This window comes from Phialemonium atrogriseum, assembly GCF_030411735.1.
Source record: "Phialemonium atrogriseum strain 8032-3 unplaced genomic scaffold QBC33scaffold_53, whole genome shotgun sequence".
NCBI lineage: Eukaryota > Fungi > Ascomycota > Sordariomycetes > Cephalothecales > Cephalothecaceae > Phialemonium > Phialemonium atrogriseum.
Window position 1 is genome coordinate 11970 of NW_026848190.1, and position 17299 is coordinate 29268.

Here is a 17299-nt window from a genome sequence, read left to right on the forward strand (position 1 = left end):
CCCGTGTCCCCCTCTGCGTCTTATTGTACATACTGTACCTAAATACGCACCCTGAGCTAGCCAATCAGATAATTACCCATCCAAATCTTGTTTCGCCTCACTCCCCAGACTCTCGCTCACCATGCCAGTCGGGGTTGCCTTGGTCGGAGGAGGTAAGCATGAGACTCTTCCGTACTTTGTATTTCTAATAATAACAAAATTCTCTTCACAGGCATTTGGGCTAGAGAGGAACATGCGGTAGGCCATAGCTTCGAGAATACTCAAACAAGATGCCGTGATTGACATCCCACAGCCGTCTATAGAAGCTGCCGAACACCTTGTCTTGAAGGCTATTTACTCGCGGACCCTCAAATCGGCTCAGTCAGCCGCCGACGTCGTGGCTGGTCCAGTGGACTTGTACGCCGAAGAGACCCCGAATGGATTCGCGGAGCTCCTGAAACGAACTGACATCGCTGCTGTCGTCGTGTCGTAGGCTACACCTCTCTACGTCCCCACACAACAGATGATTTTGCTGACCGGCGAGCACACAGGCTACCTATCAAGGACCAGGGGAAATACATCCGTTCCGCTCTCTTGGCCGGAAAACATGTTCTTTCCGAGAAACCCGTGGCCGAGAACGTCAAAGAGGCCGAGGAGCTGATCAGGTGGTATCGTTCCGAGATCAAAGGCCCTACTTGGTGTATTGCAGAAAACTGGCGTTTCCTGGAAAGCTACAGATATGCGCGTGACGAAATTAAAGGGCTGGGAAGAATCCTCGGGTTTCAGGGGCGACAGCAGGGTCTGGTCGTGAAAACGGGCAAGTTCTACCGTAAGTTTGCGTCTCTTCACCGCCGGCATCCTGACTAGTCGTGTCCCTGATTATATTGTCATCCTGGCAGAGACCGAGTGGCGTAAGAATCCCACGCACCAAGGCGGCTATCTCCTTGACGGCGGTGTGCATTACATCGCGGGCATCCGCCAGCTTCTAGGCGCAGAGTCTGGCACCCGGATTGCCCGGATTTCCGCCTTCACAAACCAGCTCCAAGACTACCTGCCGCCCGTCGACAGCGCCGATGCGGTCATGCGTACGAAATCCGGCGTCACGGGCACTTTCCAACTCTCCGTGGGCACCAGCCTGCGTGCGGACGAGTGGACCGTCGCTTGCGAGGATGGCTGGGTCAAGGTTGAAGGCTCACAAGTCACCGTTTCCCGAGACGGCAAGGAGACGGTCAAGACTGTCCCGAACGAGAGAACCGGAGTCCCACCCGAGGTCCGCGCCTGGGGAGAGGCTTTGGCGGCTGGGACGGTGCGGCCGGAGCAAGAGCCGGAGGCTGCTCTTGCGGATCTTGAGCTGGTGAGTCTACAACCTCGCCCCGCGCGGCGGGCATATTGTGGTTCGCGATTTTTGGAAATTACCTCTCCCACTGACACGGTTTGCCCATTTAGATCGAACTTATCCTGAGAAGCGGAGAAGAGGGTGGAGCGCCAATGGACTGCCGGCATCAAGATGTATGAGAGATATGAGGACCTTGCTACAGAGATGGGACAGAAGGGACATCTCGTTGGTTGGAGGATCTTGGACCCTGGGTCATCCACCTAGCACAATTACCAAGTTTCGGACGCTCCTAGCGCTTTCAAACCATGGTTTGCAGTCCGAGTGGCTTGGCAATGATTATCTTTTGCATGTGGTGGAGCCAAGCTTTAACCCTCACGAGTTTAGATCGCCACAACCAAGCCCCGTCTAGCAGTCTTGAAGTTGGTCGGGAGTTTCCCTTTTAGGCCAATTCCCTCCCCAGAGCGCTTCCCCAGATCCCCTTCCCCGGACCCCCTTCCCCAGATTCATTCTCTCGGATTCCTTCTTAGTCACATGCTCGCCCTCCTATTTACTTTTTTCTTTTCTTTTGTAATCATTGTACATACATACATACAAACCTTCTTGCGTTCTCCATTGCTACTCTATCCTCGACAAGATGTTGGGATCCTTCAAATTCGATTGGAAACCCCATAAGTGGGCGATGCTGTTCTGCGGCATCTCTGCCATCGGTGCACTTTGCTATGGATACGACAACACCTACTACAACGGCGTCCTGGCCATGCAGGAGTTCAAAAACGACTACGGAACACACTACGATGCGAACGGGAAACTCGCGTTGGGATCCTCGTTTCAGTCCCTCACCGCGTCCTCCATCTACATCGGAGACTTGTTTGGGGCCATGATCGCAGCCCCTATCAATGATCGATGGGGCCGCAAAGCGACATTCTGGTTTGCTTCGTTCTGCATCCTCGTCGGAGGCATCACGCAGGTTGCCGATACCATCCATCACGAGGCCATCGTCAGCGTGGGCCGCATCCTGATCGGCCTCGGCGTCGGCCAGTTCACCGTCACGTCTCTCCTGTATATCGGCGAGGTGGCACCGTCAGCGATACGCGGACCGGCCCTCATGATGTTCCAGTTCTTGCAGTCGTGGTCCCAGCTCGTTGCCTCGGCGATCAACCAGGGGACGCAGAACATCCACAGTTCTCTGTCCTACAAAATCCCCATGGGCGGCCTTGTTGTGTTGCCTCTCCTCATGTTCGCCTGCCTGCCCTTCACCCCGGAGAGCCCCGCCTGGTATATGTTCAAGAGCAGGCGGGAGGACGCTGAGAAGGCCCTTCGCACCATCAACCGTGGCCAGCCTTCGTACGACCCTGCCGAAGACATGGAGACGTTGGAAATCGCCAAGCGTGTTGAGGACGAACGTGCTCAGTTCTCATCTTGGAAGGCCCTGTACCAGGATCCTATTGAGCGGAGGAAGGTTATTTTCTCGGCCGGCGCCATGTTTTCGCAGCAAGTTTGTGGGTGAGTGGTAGCGGTGGACCCCTGAAGCAGGAGGCTGGGTGTGCAATCCTGGAGGCCGCTATTGTGACTAACCCCAAGCCCTAGAATTCTTTTCTTTTACGTCTATGGGGTTGTCTTCGTTCAGGAGATTGGTGTAGCGGACCCATTTTTGGTCCAGCTCATCGTCAACATCGTCCAGATCATCGCAGTTGGCGCCTCGGTCGTCACGGGCAACAAGGTTCGACGCCGGGTAAATCTCATGGTCACGAACGGCATGATGCTGGTTGCATTCGTCGTCATCGGAGGCATCGGCACGCAGTCGACTCTCACTACGGCATCCCAATACGTCATTGTCGTCTGCTCGTTCGTCGTCGTCGTCGCCTTCAACTTTGGACTCGGCCCCCTTGCATACACCATCGCACGTGAAATGGCGGTCGGCACAAACCAGAACAAGATCATGTCTTCTTCCATCGTGATCTTCTACTTCGTCACCTGGCTCGTGTCGTTCACGGCGCCGTACTTGTACTACGATGCTGGGCTGGGTCCGATGCTTGGTTTTGTCTACGCTGGTACTACAGCCCTCGCCATTCTCTGGACGTGGTATTGCGTGGGAGAGACGTCGGGCAGGACGAACTTGGAAGTTTCCCTCTTCTTCACGGAGCGTATACCCGCTCGGGCCTGGAGAACGCATGTTTTCTCCTCTACATCATCAGACACCAACATAGATGAGAAGTCGCAAGGCGGGAGTGACGTCCCAGATAAGCCAGAGGGACGGGGGGTGGCGGAGCATTCGGAAGCTCGGGTATGAAGCGGTTTGGAAGGAGAGAACGGCCGGAGCTTGCGGGACCACGGGGTTGATGCTTGAACGGACCCGGATAACATCTTTGGGTGTGTGTAAATTATGTTAGTTGCGCGGTCGAGAGGAACTTATCACGTCTTGCAAGGCGTCCAATTGAAGAAGGGCCGGATCCAGGACAATCCCTGAGACCCGGCCCCTTGAACCCAGTAATCACTACTGCCTCCCTCCACTAGAAGACTGTCAAGAAAACTCAGGCTGAGCGTCTGAAATCAGAGAGTGAAGATGATTGCCATCATTGTGCTATGAATTACTGTCACTATTGCTTTGCTATAGGTAGAAATGGCAAGAGCAATAGGCAGAGACGGCAATCGCAATAGATATTGACAGCAATAGCGACAGCTACAGCAACCGCAGCTGTTGCCAATTTTCCGCCACCTAGGGGGTGCTCGGGTAGGCGAGCTTGGAAGTCGTTGGGCAGGTGACAGCAGGTGATACTGGAATTGATCGGGTTGATCTCGGGCTGATCATCGGATTCTCAAGATAATTGCAGAAACTTGATTAATTACAGGCTACATGTGCGCCTCCATCCAATACTGTGACCAAACAAACTAGTTACGCCAGTCCACGAATAATTATATGCATCAAGTTATTCCCAGAATCTCGTCTCCTAAAACCCCATCACCTTGTTTCCATATTTGAGAACCTCTGCCTCGCCCTTGCTCGCCGCAGCCGCAACATCAAACGGCGCGAATCCAGTCGAGCGGAGAGCATCGGTGCCGGCCATGGCCTTCAGGTCCTCGACCGTGGCCCGGCCGACGTGCTGCCGCTCGCCCTCGCCGCCGGGGAAGTCGGGCGGGGGCACGCCGTCCTCGAAGTTCTCGCGCTGGCGCCGCAGGTAGTCGAGGTTGCTCCGCGTCGTCGGGCACGCCGGGATGTACAGCACGCTCGAGTCGCCCGCGCCGTTGTGCACCTTGTCCACCGAGTGGATCGTGTCGCAGTGCCAGGCCACGTAGTCGCCGGGGGCGATCTTGGGTACGTGGATCATGGTGTGCGGGAGGTTGAGATGCGGGTGCAGCGCGTGGCTCAGCTCCTGGCTGTGGCCAGGCCAGGTGCCCTGCAGGGCGGAGGTGAGAGGATCCTCGGGTTTCCAGTTGGAGGGATCGAGGAACTCGGGCGAGTACTCGGCCTCGGGGGAGGACAGGGCGGGCGCCGATTTGGGAGTGAAGAAGGGCCGGAGGAGGTAGTACGCTGTCGCGAGGGATAGCAGGGGGTTGACAAGCAGGGTGCCCTCGTTGGCGTCGGTGTGCGACATGCTAAGCCAGCCCTGGAACATGCGGAACATGCTGCATGACCCAGCACCGTTGTACAGGTCTGTGACGGCGTCGAGGCGCGTCGTGAGCTCCCACGGGTCAAACTCGTCCCACGCGCCCTCGAACACCTTGTCGTAGACATGGCCCTTGCCGTAACCGCCATCCTCCCAGCGCTCGACGCTACCGCCGTCGACGTGGGGTCCTAGGGCGAAACCCGCGTCGCCGGGCTGGCGGATGCGGAGACGATCCGCATACGTGACGGGTTGCTGGGTGGAGCACTCGGCGGAGGGGTTTCGTGAGTGATAGTACGACATGAGGAACTTCTGGGTCTTGATCAGGTTCGGGTGGCTCCGCGCAGCAAGCTGCGATGCCGACCAGTACATCTCGAAGACCTGCGGATCGTGAGCAGGAAATGCTGTACATGGGAGGGTTAGTCTCTAGTCCAAAGGTGTAGGTGTGGGTGTCGGTGTCGGCACGTACCTTTTGTCGACGGGTTCGCTGCGATATACTTCTCAATCTGGTTCTTGTATCCGCGAGCCTCCTGCTCAGGCACGACTTGGCGCACAACAGCAACACCTCGCTTTCGGAAGGTCTTGCTGAACTCGGCTGACGGGTTGTCGAGATCTGAGAAGTTTATCTCGGGGATTATTGTCCTCTTGTTGGATTTGATAATCTCGGTTTCGGTTTTGAGGCTTCCCAGCAGGCGGTTCCAGCTCGCTTGCAGGGCCTCCTTGCCTCCTGCGCGGCTCAAAAGGGCACGCTTCACGTCGGTGTATCTCGCAGGGAGTGGCTCCTCCTCGTCGGCGCCGGAAAGTGAACGGAAAACTGAAGAGATATCACCCTCTTTCCTTGTATGAGCCGCTTGGGCGGCCATGAAGCGGCGTTGGCATTGTGAGAGGGAAGGCCAGGCCGAGAAGGGCCTGAGCTTGGAGTAACGTGCTGTGCACAGCATGGTATCAAAGGGCTGGCTGACGAGCTAGGGAGGAGGTGGTCCAAGGAGTAGTAGTGGAGAGAAAGAGACTGAATGTGGTCTAGATTGATATGGTATGGTAAAAGTTGGTCCAGAAAATGCTCCAGAGAGAAAATGGTCGTCGTCAAGAATCGAGATGGTCAACAGAGAAATACCCCATCCAGCGGCACCTTAGACGGCACGCCCCCTTGTCGTCATAGTGAGGGCTTTCCTTTTACGGAAAAGACATCGCGGGGCGGGTATTTCTGTAAATGGAAATTCCGCCAACCCCCCGAGGAGCTGGGTGTTTTGGTGGGGCAGCGGAGAGTTCCCAAAGAGGCAGTCCCGCAAAACAGGTTTGCCACCGCCAATCCAAGGGGGCTGACTTCTTGGATCTTGGAATCTTTCAGGGATGGGCATGGCTTGTTTTCTCCACATCGTCTCGGTGATCTCCAAATGCCGCCGTGAAGAAACTGGCAAGGAATTCAGCTGTCACCCAGGGGAGAGGACGGAATGAAAATTCGAAGAGCATTTGCGAGAACACTTGGCAAAATACAAATAAGCCGCCCAACTGCCCAGACAACCTCCATTTCAGCTTGACTATCAATTGAATGATGCCTTGATCACCTGAATGTGATTGTTATTGGTGTAAGAGATAACCAGCGTCCTACCCGACTCGTCAAGATATGGGTGTGCCACTCCAGCATAAACATAACCACCATCGATGGCAGCCTGTTCATATATCTTGACATCAGAAGTCCAAGGCCCCTCTGGTTTGTTGGCAGTACGCAAAAGCACGAAACCCCCTCCTAGACCTGGAATAACAGTTAGGTTCATACTCTCATGCCCATGTATTCGGGCTTTCTAATCAACTTACTGAGATGGACAAAAATGTAGCAGCCATAGTGCTGGTTCCAGACGATCTGGCCCTGTCCAGTCCCCCACATGACGGCTGTCTCACAGTCAAACTTGGTCAGCGGTGTGCTCTTCCACCCCTCCGCCCGGCCCCACCAGTACTCGTACTTGGACACATCGAAGGCGTCGGCAGCACGAACACGGATCTGGTAGACATATTGTTCCGCGATCCAGCCGGTGACCGACGTTGGGGCACCGCCCCAAGCATAGATGTAGCCCGAGTGCGGATCTGCAAAGGTCGCTACATCGCCGTAGCGGGGGTTTGACTTGGCATCCCACCAGTATCCTTTGTCGCCGAATCTCTCCGTCACTGTGGGTGTACCGTTTATGACTTGAACCTGTGCGACACCTGCACCCTTGAGGCCTGCATCATTGGCGTTCTAGAGAAAATCAGCAAGTCGCACAAAAGCCTTGTTAATTATTTAGTTATGGAAGACTTACCACTAGGTAAAATACGGCCCCAGTTGCGGATGAAGAGTCGGTTTCCACCAAGCTGGTGCCGCCAAAGCCAAAGAAACGGTCCTCGCCCCAAGATTCATTGTACGGAACGAACTGCTTCTGGTGTGCGACTGGGGAGTCACTGTTCAGGTTCAGGTCATGGACCTTGAGGGGATCATCCGTGGTCGCAGAGATGGCATTGCGAACCATGCCATGGAAACCCGGCGGGTCGTTGGCTGGATCAGTAACGCCTCCCTCACAATAGAGAGTGTCCCCGAAGAGGGCATACCATTTGCCAGCAATATGGCCGGTGAAACCGAGGTCCCGATGGCTGCAGCTGTTATCGGCCTTCTGGAAGCCCAGGTATTCGACAGACGAAACAGAGATGGAGTTCGTTCCAGAGGGTTGTGTGTTGTCGACAGGCTCCGCCATATTAGCGATACAAGTTCCAATTGAGAGTGTAATTGGACATCTCCTGGGGACACTTTAAATCAACCCTGGCCCGCGGTGCCTGTGACGTACTACCACCCATACAATGCATATATTGGCATGTGACTTTCGACCCACTCACCCCTTAGTCTTACATGATGATCAACACCGCCACGATAATTGTCTCGCAACGATAACGGTATACACAATCCAGCTTTGATAGATTCCAAAGTAGCCATGAGCTTTACTTCCAGTCATAGATTGCACTGGCACCAAGGATGTTGTAAGGTAGTTTGAAGGGAGTTTCCATGCCATTGCCTCTGGTTAGCATCATCCAGGACAGGAGAGGAGCTTCAACTTCTTTTCTCAGAAGTTCAACACCACTGCCCAGATTGGCCTTGGATTAAGATTGTTGTTAGATGGGCGTGTTGCGACTAGCTCTATATTACTGAGAATTCGGAAATTTAGAATCGGGGGAAGGAAATGAGCTTGACATGGCGTTTTACGCCTTTGGATTAACGGGTTTAGAAGGTCAAATGCCAGACATCTGCCATGGTTCAGAAAGCCAAAGAGCAGACAAGGAATCGAAATGGATTCTCCCCCTGTGCCAGTGCCATGATATACTCCTCATCCTCGCCAATCAACAAAGTATGAGCTGGTACCTCAATCTCCCACTCAAATGGCCATGAGACCTCAATTTGATATTCGAGCCCGGCCCGGCCACCGACATTCCATAATAAGCACCCTGGATACACCTAGGCGTGATTACATGCATACAATCTGGCAGATCCTACAGCGCAGTCTGGGACACATTCAAACTTCCATCACTCACTCTAGGGGGATGCCATTCTCCAACAGTAGGACTTGTGTCATTGCCCAACCCCCGGAGGGGCCGGCTTCTGACAGTACAGTGAAGCAGCACACAAACAACGCAGGAGAAGGGCAGTGACGCAGAACTGAATCAAGTTGAGGGGTTCAGACGGTTGCACAGGTCAGTGATTCACTTGATTGGGCCAGACCGCATGCAGTAATTATTGCAGTTACCTAGGCCTGGAACACCGTATCGTTCGTGAGACCGTATTCACTGTTGGTCCAGTGGAACCTGCCACCCTGAATGCTCCTAGCCGTGACTCTTATTACTTGCTGGGGGACACTTCAAGATGAGCGGCTGCGAGAGAAATATATATTTGTCCCCGGACAGAACGAAACCATTGGTACATCACTGGAGCAGTGTGTTTCAAGGTCAAGAATTAACCAGGATTGTTGTTTTCGTGGAGCGGGATTACCCCCGTCGGGCTTTCTTCAATACTACCAGCTCCATGCCAGTTTTAAATTCCGAGATGGAAGCCACCAGCAGCCAGTCTCCCAATGCTAGGTACTTTGGCGAGAGCTCCCCGACGGAACTGAGGGACCTTGAACGCAACGCCAAAAGGGCAACCACAAAGCAGATGGCAAGGGCCGCCACGTACCTCCAATGTGCCTTCCATGGCCAACATTATGCCTGGTTTGGCGGCTGGGCACTCAAGCTTCGAGGGTCGCGTCGAGACACCAGGGACATTGACTTGCTAGTCCGCGCAGATGGTATCAGGCAGGTGAGAGTTGTCTTGGAACCACACAATTGGTAATTACTTAAAGCATCCCCCACTGTCTGCTGATGGCCATCTATCCTGATGGTGGCATGGCAACAACATTAACCACCAAGCAAGACAATCATGTCGTTTTATGAGATTACCGGTAGCATTCAAGAGAGAATGTTTGTCGACGTTGGCGAAAATGGGCAGGTTGTTGGAGCTGATATTGTCCTTTCCAACGGTACGCATGTTTGCCCCAAGAAGGGCTTTTATTATTTAATACTTGATTACACTAACGCTTTAGGCAATCTAAACACCCCCATTCTCGGAGAGCCGGACTCGATTGAAATGATCCAGCCCCAAGTGCGAATAATGCACGGGGATAGGGTGCCTGTTATTGATCTTGCCTGGCAAGTTGAGGGAAAGCTTTGGACATGGACCTCGAGAACTAAGGACTCTGATTTCCAAGATCTAGTGTTCCTCTTTCATACCTATGGGGACAGGGTCAAGGAGTGGAGTGAGCACTTGAAAAAGGACCAGCGGATCAACTTTTACGAAGTCTATAAAGTGGAGGCAAAAGACAAAGCGGCTCAGAAGAAAATGAAGGAAGTTCTCTCTCTTTGATGTCAAGTGGCGGCCTTCAACTCGGGACGTCAGGCAGACATCTGCACGTTCAAGCATGGAGAGGAGAGCTGGCCGAAGACCGTGGTGGGTGGGCCAGTAATTAATTAGTTAGTTGATTAGTTTTAATTCTTGAAATTGCGGATCTGGAATGAATGAATACCTTTGTTCCCCCAACATGGATAGCCCCTGCCCGACCTTAATACATATCCGACAGCTCTGTCCATGAATCAGGGGTATCTATGATACGGTACTGCGTTACGAAGACATCCTTGGGCTTCGTCCAGTCAAGCCTGTCCCCCTTTGTGTGCACCTTGGACTGCCACATCTCCCGCTTGCTCTTCGGTGCATCCGGCACAAATGGAGCCCAGTGGGCGAACTTGCCACCGGCAAACTCTCTCCCCCTCTTGTTCAGGTCTTGAGCCCATTCAACATCATTGGTCCCCTCGAGGTCAAGATGGTCCTCTCCCCATTGCTCGGACACGTCGGTGCCATCTACAACGTCGCAAAGCTGGAGCTCGTTGCGCATATCCAGACAGCTCTGAATGAAGACGTCGAGTTTGGGATACGGCAGGCTCCTGAGGCTGCGCGTGAAGTTGGAGGGTTCGCAGACCATGTGTACATCCCTCGAAGGGACGAGGATAAAGTAGTAGTCGATCCCCTTGCCCTTGAATCGGTTGTAGGTATTAACCAGCGACGGGTCATAACCAGGCCACGACTCAACTAGCTGGTAATCTTGCACGTAAGGGTCGGATTGTAGCAAGTCTGCTGCTTTATCGACAAGCTCTGTTGGGACACAAATTTCCCAGTCCTGTTATTCGTTCGGCTTGTTAGCAACCGAGCACGTGTTCGGGCGTTTATAGAAGGTTGGGTTAAGTTGAGGCCACTAACCGGTCGCACTCTGCCCGCGCCGTAGAAGATGAGGGCGGATATGCCAACCAGGCAGCAGTGGATGCCGTGCTCTTCCAACACCTTGGTGACGTGGAGAGTATCATCGGTTCCAAGGCCCCCATTGGACGCTGGCTTATTATCTTCGTCTTGGTCTTCCTCAAAGTCGCTTTCCCAGGGGCGCTTGCTTGCAGATGGCCTTGTGTTTTGCTGATTGCAAGTTGTAGCCTCAATACTCGGTTCCATCTTTCATGCGGCCGTTGGTGGTGTAGGTACCTATGTGCTATGGAACGCTTGTGGTTTGTAGAAATGATCAGCAGGTTCTCATTGGTTCCTGTGGGCACGGGCCTCTTACAGTCACATGCTCTCCATACCTGGACGGCTATTTAGGAATCCATCCCACGCCCACTTGAGGTTGGCATCCCTCCCTCACATCAAGACAAATGGCTGGCGGTTCACAGATCAAGAAAGAGGAACCAAGCGAGGTACAATCCTCAACTCCAAAAGAGAAACGGCCTAGCATCCTTGACGAACTTCAAATCCCCCCCTCAGCCCTGCCGCCAGAGTTTCGACGCCCGCCGGCAGACGCATCGCCCGGCTCAAACGGGAGATAGATGAAAGCACATCGCCGAAGGCGATAGTCAATCTGGAGGCTCTGCTCAGTTACTACGAAGAAGGTGGCCGATATCCAGAGGGAGAAGAGGAGTTGTGGGCTATCAACGGCAAGCTCTACTGGGGAATTAAGAGATATCCAGCCGATTATCCTGGCGACACCTTCTTCAAAGGTACCAAGCATTGCGAGGTAAGATACATTTACTTATGCGTTTGGAAACGGATGATCAAGGCTGAAGGGACGTCTAGACAACAAAGTTCAGACAGTGATAGTCACTGTATTCTCGGGGTCATTGCTTTACATGGTACGGTCTGCGCCTGACGTCCAATAATCCAGTCCAAGTGGTGCCATTCGTATCATCACCTCGCTATGTCAAACCCTGAACCAAATCGAGTGCTGGCAAGAATCGCTATGCTTGAAGAAAGAAAATCGCAAGCACCCCGGCAGGCGGAAAACATCGATGCTCTCATCAGGTACTACGAGACGGGTGGCGAGCTGCCTACTTACGACAAGCTTGTTTACGCACTCAATGGCAAAGTTGCGCGTGCCACAGTTGCCGAACTCGGGGAGCTTGTGAGAGCCCGAAACAACCCCAGAGAATAGCCGTATTACGACGCAAGTGCCGCCTTATTATTCTTACACCCCCTTGAAACATACAGCATGTGCAGAGGTTTGCTGACAATTGTGACTTTAGATGACTGCCATCCAAATGGGCCAGAGCTCTCGCAGCTAGTTTTCTCACAAGAAGTCGGAGGGAAAGGACAAGGGAAAGGCTATCTAGCTACCATTCAATTACAAAGGGAATTTCTCCAGGGGCATGCGCTATTTGCTCCGCGGGCAGGCGGTTAGTGCATCACAGGTGGCAGTTGCTTTTGCTGTTGCCTATTGCTGTCGCTGTCTATTGCTATTGCCATTGCTGTCTATCGCTCTTGCTGTTACTGTCTATTGCTCTTGCTGTCACTCCTGTCACTCTTGCCGTTGCTGTCCATGGGGTTTAGGCGATCCCTTTAGCTTGACCCCTGCTCCTTTGCTGGTCATGCTCAGAATCGGCTTCGGTATCCTGGCCACGAATCCTTATATGCACTGGCATTCCGTCCTTCACATGTGGTGGCGAGTCAGCTCCTACTTGATAGCAGCGGTCACCCCAGATCATGTTCGGCGCTCTCTTGGAGTTCCTGGCGGGACCAGTCGTTAGTTATTTCTCTTCAGAAACCAAAACACCGCGGCAAGGCCGGTACAACCCTTACAACACTCACCTGTTACGGTCCCACTCGTCCCAAGCACACTCAATATCGAAGCGCCTCGCAACGAGGGCCACCACAAGCTTGATCTCGACCATGGCCAGGTGCTGGCCGATGCAGTTCCGGGGCCCGGCCTCGAAGAACCGCCACGCGTTCTTGGGCGGCCGCAGCGGATCATCCTCGTCCGTCGTGAGGAACCTCTCGGGCACAAACTCGTCGGCGCGCGGCCACAGCTCCGGGTCCCGGTGGATGGCGAAGGTGCCGTCCCAAACGACGAACCCGTCCGTCGGGAACCGCCGTCCCTCGCAGCCCGCCCCGGACCCGGGCGGCCCCACCAGATAGAAGCCCGGCTCCCCTCGCCGCATCGAGCCGACGTTGGTGTGCACGCGCATTGACTCCTTCAGCACGGCGTGCGTGTACGTGAGGGAGCCGAGGAGCTGCGGGCTGGCCCGAAGCGCGGCGGCGGCTTGGTCCGGGTCCGGCCCGAGGACCGCGTCGTGCTCGGCGCGCATCCTGGCGAGGACTTCGGGGTGCTGGGCGAGGAGGTGAAAGAGCCAACATATCGTCGACGCGGTGGTGTCGTGCCCGGCGAAGAGGAAGGTGGTTATCTGCCCGACGGCTACCTCGAGGAAGTCCTTGTCAAACACCAGCGGTTTGCCGTTACGCGCGCCTTGTTCGCTGTCCTCTTGGTCTTGGCTCTGGACGATTAGGTCCACCAATGTCTTGTTGGTGGCTGTACGATCGATCTGTAGCTCGGATACTCTTTCCTGGATGAAGGGAGCGAGACAGTTCGTAAGGGTTCGGTAGTTGCGCCACAGGTTGAAATGTCGCCATGGACTGAGATAGGAGGCGATGTTGCCGATATGGACGTAGAAGTACATCCTCGATATGGTATCGATGAGGGCCACGGAAATCGGAGATCGTTTCCCCGCCTGCTCGTGGAGTCGTTTGTTCCTGTGGCGTCGTAAGCTCTGCTTTCTGGCGAAGGACCGGGACTGGCATAATTGGCACTCACAGGAAGAACCGAAAGATGACGTCCATGGCCAGGTTCGTGGTGGCCTCTTCAAGCGGGAATACATCCCCCCATGCCCCATTCTTTCCCGCCCGGCCCTTTAGTACCTCTGCAAAGGCTTCGACTTCTTCCAGCATGTCTGGGATTCGGCTGGTAATGTTCTGGATGCTGAAGCCTGGGTTCAATCTTTTCCGCCATACCTTCCACTCCGACCCTTCCATCGAAGACACGTCGCGGTTGCGTGTCAAGGGATACAGGACACGCTTTTGTTGGTAAGCTTTTGGCAGAGAGTAATCCTGTGTGAACTGGGCGGATATGTCTGGGTTGACAGATATTATCATGGGCGATGCAAACGGCCAAAGGTCGACGTAGATGACAGGTGGACACTTTGAGCAGTTGGGGAACAGCTCCCGCCAGTTCTCCTGTATCTTCATCATCATGTAGTCGCCGTGGGCATCGGAAGGAAGCCCGGACATCAGCTTGCCAATGACCTCGAGGTGACCGAGGATCATGGAATGCTTCATGAGAGGCTGTTGGGAGGCTCAATTAATAACCTTGCGATGGAAATATCACGGTCACAGTGCTGCTATGAATGAAAGGTCATTCCATCCAACTTACAATGCCTTGCTGACGCAGCGATCGAAATGTGCTCCGAACTTGATAGCCTCGGTAGAGGTAGTAGCCGATGGCTGTCGCGAACAGGACCGCCACTCCACGAAGAAGAAGCTGTAGGACACCATAGCTGCCAGAGTAGGAAAGTCCCATTGTCTGAAGAGCCTCTGGGCGGATGGGCCCCGATCCGGGATAGTGGATGCGCGCTAGAAAATGGATACCTTGGGACGGCCAGAGGCCAGAGTGAGGGTGTGGGACGAGTCGTTGGGGATAATGAGATTGCGCCAAAACAGCAGAAGGATGGGAATGTTTGGCAGCGTCTGCAGAGCGATGCTCACGAAACTCCCGTGCAAAGGGGTGAAATTACAGGAGACGCCAAATGTAAGCTTGTGGTCATATTTGTTTGTTTTTTTTTGAAGCTGAATGGTGAAATTGGGACGATCACGTGCTCCACAGGTGCCAGCCAGGGGGATCACTTTTATGGTGCCCCACTTTTCCCGACTTCAGGGATTCAGATTCCGTCCTCCACTTGATATTCCGAGCAATGAGGGACGCGATTGTCGAACATCACGTAAGAAAGGCGCGAGACTCCTTTGTCAATGCAATCGATCCTGCTGCTGTCTTCCTGTCAAAGTTGTGAGAGCGTCGGGCAAGCACTACACTGTCTCGAGGTTCGTATTTGGTTGCGGCAGCGCTGCACTCTCCTTTGACCATTGTCGAGGTATTTTGGAGCTGCTTTTACCTCGCCCAGAAAGACGTACGACAGCACGTCTTGTCGAACAGCGACAGAAGCAAAAATGTTTCGCTGCTACTGAGGGAAAAGATGGAACAAGATCTGGATGCATTTCTTAGCGAGTGTGACTACGTCCAAGGTCTTCTCGACCGGAAGGTGGAGGATCAGAGACACTACACGGAAGACTTGGAGCGACTTGGTATCAAGCCTGACCCAAACTCACTATCCCGCCGACAGACCATAGTTTGAATGCATAGGAGCGCATGTGATCCAGTCAGTGTTTAGAACGCAAGCATAGCTTGTTTGATCAGTTCTTCCAGGTCTTCAATATCCTTCTCGATCTGTACCAGCTCTTCCCCAAGAAACAGGGCCGCCCTCTCCGGGTCATCGGTAACATCCTTCCCAGAGCATCGTTCCCTCGCAAGCGCCGAGCTACTCCCCCATTACCGTTTGCTTCCGTAAGAAGTCTTTGCCCCTCCTGCTTCTTCCCTCATCGATGGCTGTGTGGAGTTCCTTGAGGCAGGCCTCTTTGCTGTAGCAGTTGGCCGTGGTAATCGTTGCTGTTAGGTGGCTGGACATTCTAACCCGGTCCTTGCTCTTCTGGAAATCTCTGATCAACGACTCCATGACACTCTGCTCCATCAGTCTCTTGGGGTGGTCCTTCGATTCCCAGAAGATCCTCTCATAGAGGAGCGTAATTCCTGCGATCATTTTGAGGAGGACACCAGCCGTCTGGGCGGCAGACAGGGGGCCAAAGATGTTGATGGCCATCAAGAACTGCACTCCAACCCTGTCCATGACTGTGGCGTCAAAGCACGCTTGGAGAATCAGATTGCGAATCTTGGACTTCTGGACGAGAGCCCTGCAGCCAGGGATGCGCCAGACAACGTCGATTGTCTCGAGGATTTTGTAGAAAGACTTGTACAGTGCAGCAGCTCCAATGAAGGGCACGAACGGGACCGAGCTGATCCCTACCGCGTTCCAGAACGAGCGCATACCGACGTCGATGGAAGCTGTATCCAGTCAGAATAGGGTCCAGTGAGTCATTGTTATTGAATGCAGAAGGGTTGTGTGTACCTTGAAGCTTCATATCTGCCGAATGTGCCTGCGCTGCGGTCCACAAGAGCTTGAGGCCATCTTCTAGGAGTATCTCTCGCGTCTCCTTCACCAACGTGTCAACCAATGATGAGCCCAGGCTTCCTGCATCGTCGTCGGGTCGAATACCAATCCTTGCCATGGTGACCCGGTTTCTTCTCCCAAAGTATTTCTCGAACTGCCCTCGATAGTTGGCGTCGTACTCGGCAATGGCTGCATGGGTGGCAATCTCTTTGATGTGAGAAATATCCGGCTGGGTAACACCTCGTCTCGTCTGCCTCATGAGCTCCTTTATGAAGGCACTGTCTTCAAGCTTGTCGAACTGGGTAAAGACAACCACAACTGGTATTTTCCCAACGTCGGCGTTCTGGAAGAATTCCAATTCAGCCCCCTGAATTGGCCTGTTTGAGTTGCAGCTGATGCAATACCTGGAGTCATGGGTCAGCGAGTGATAACTTGGGCGACTACATCCTCCCAGCTACTGCTGCCACTGCAGCTCACCATATGCAATGCAGCTGATCGGCCAGGCGGTGCTGCGTCTTCCGAAAGTTGATGAACTTTGTGATTTCTTCCACACAACCCACATCTCCAGCCTCGAAGCCGCCCGAATCGTGCAAGATGAGGCTCTCGTTTGCGCCTTCGAAAGTGATGGGTTGCCACACTTTCTCCTTGGCAGTCCCGATGGAGTGGTGGCTGACCCCTGCCTGTTGGAGAAGAAGAGGTTAATTAGCCGTACTTTCTCTGCCCGGGTATGCTAGTTGGGAGGGAAGCAGGAAGCAGGAGACAGGAGACAGGAGACAGGCATAGCTACTTGTTCTGGAGGGATTCCGAACACCTTGGAGCATATGGTGGACTTGCCAACCCCGGCCTTCCCGATAATCAGGATGCGGAACTTGTCGCATGATTCGGGAAGACTGAGAGAAGATTGTGCGGACGGGTCTTCCAGCACAATCTTGGACGTGTCAATCTCTTGCCGATAGTCATCGTTCGGATCATTTAGATCCAAGGGGTGTGAGGAGCCTTCAGTATGCTGTTGCGTCATTGCATGCGAGAGATGGTGTTGGTGAGTCCGGTGATGTTGTGGAAAACACTCAGGAGTGGGAGGAGATGTGTGTCGAAGAGGGGTTGAAGAGGAGTGAGGCTGGGAGAGGAGGAGGGGGGGGGGGGGGGGGGGGCAACACATGTGCTGGTTCGGGCAACCCAAAAAATTAGAAGCCCAGACCACCAAAAAACGATAGGCGCCCACCCCCATGTGTTGTGGCGTGGGCCAAAAACC

General features: G+C 53.9%; 7 protein-coding genes across 7 annotated transcripts; 2 read left to right on the forward strand and 5 right to left on the reverse strand.

Annotated features, from left to right (window-relative positions):
* Window positions 1-121: 121 nt before the first annotated feature.
* Window positions 122-3782, forward strand: QBC33DRAFT_520067 (uncharacterized protein; the record flags this gene model as incomplete). The annotated part of the gene is made up of 8 exons (XM_060426336.1): window positions 122-152; window positions 212-237; window positions 293-468; window positions 531-808; window positions 879-1333; window positions 1950-2818; window positions 2903-3459; window positions 3706-3782. The coding sequence occupies 8 exons, from the start codon at window positions 122-124 to the stop codon at window positions 3780-3782; spliced, it is 2469 nt and encodes an 822-aa protein (XP_060278042.1).
* Window positions 3783-4113: 331 nt separating this feature from the next.
* QBC33DRAFT_553261 (uncharacterized protein) lies at window positions 4114-6059 on the reverse strand. Its single transcript, XM_060429379.1, has 2 exons — window positions 5387-6059; window positions 4114-5321 (listed from the first exon to the last, which is right to left on the reverse strand). Exons 1-2 carry the CDS (start codon window positions 5856-5858, stop codon window positions 4264-4266), a joined length of 1530 nt encoding a protein of 509 aa, XP_060278043.1. The 5' UTR covers window positions 5859-6059; the 3' UTR covers window positions 4114-4263.
* QBC33DRAFT_553264 (uncharacterized protein) lies at window positions 6060-7705 on the reverse strand. The gene is made up of 3 exons (XM_060429380.1): window positions 7212-7705; window positions 6733-7150; window positions 6060-6670 (listed from the first exon to the last, which is right to left on the reverse strand). Exons 1-3 carry the CDS (start codon window positions 7638-7640, stop codon window positions 6459-6461), a joined length of 1059 nt encoding a protein of 352 aa, XP_060278044.1. The 5' UTR covers window positions 7641-7705; the 3' UTR covers window positions 6060-6458.
* Window positions 7706-8977: 1272 nt separating this feature from the next.
* On the forward strand, window positions 8978-9832 carry QBC33DRAFT_520069 (uncharacterized protein; the record flags this gene model as incomplete). Its single annotated transcript, XM_060426337.1, has 3 exons — window positions 8978-9229; window positions 9344-9449; window positions 9513-9832. 3 exons carry the CDS (start codon window positions 8978-8980, stop codon window positions 9830-9832), a joined length of 678 nt encoding a protein of 225 aa, XP_060278045.1.
* Window positions 9833-9924: 92 nt separating this feature from the next.
* Window positions 9925-10988, reverse strand: QBC33DRAFT_553265 (uncharacterized protein). The gene is made up of 2 exons (XM_060429381.1): window positions 10721-10988; window positions 9925-10640 (listed from the first exon to the last, which is right to left on the reverse strand). The coding sequence occupies exons 1-2, from the start codon at window positions 10961-10963 to the stop codon at window positions 10029-10031; spliced, it is 855 nt and encodes a 284-aa protein (XP_060278046.1). The 5' UTR covers window positions 10964-10988; the 3' UTR covers window positions 9925-10028.
* A 1250-nt stretch (window positions 10989-12238) lies between these two features.
* QBC33DRAFT_574662 (cytochrome P450) lies at window positions 12239-14604 on the reverse strand. The gene is made up of 4 exons (XM_060430770.1): window positions 14202-14604; window positions 13587-14113; window positions 12587-13525; window positions 12239-12505 (listed from the first exon to the last, which is right to left on the reverse strand). Exons 1-4 carry the CDS (start codon window positions 14346-14348, stop codon window positions 12325-12327), a joined length of 1794 nt encoding a protein of 597 aa, XP_060278047.1. The 5' UTR covers window positions 14349-14604; the 3' UTR covers window positions 12239-12324.
* A 293-nt stretch (window positions 14605-14897) lies between these two features.
* On the reverse strand, window positions 14898-17187 carry QBC33DRAFT_553274 (uncharacterized protein). The gene is made up of 4 exons (XM_060429382.1): window positions 16835-17187; window positions 16525-16727; window positions 16006-16451; window positions 14898-15941 (listed from the first exon to the last, which is right to left on the reverse strand). The coding sequence occupies exons 1-4, from the start codon at window positions 17063-17065 to the stop codon at window positions 15361-15363; spliced, it is 1461 nt and encodes a 486-aa protein (XP_060278048.1). The 5' UTR covers window positions 17066-17187; the 3' UTR covers window positions 14898-15360.
* Window positions 17188-17299: the final 112 nt, after the last annotated feature.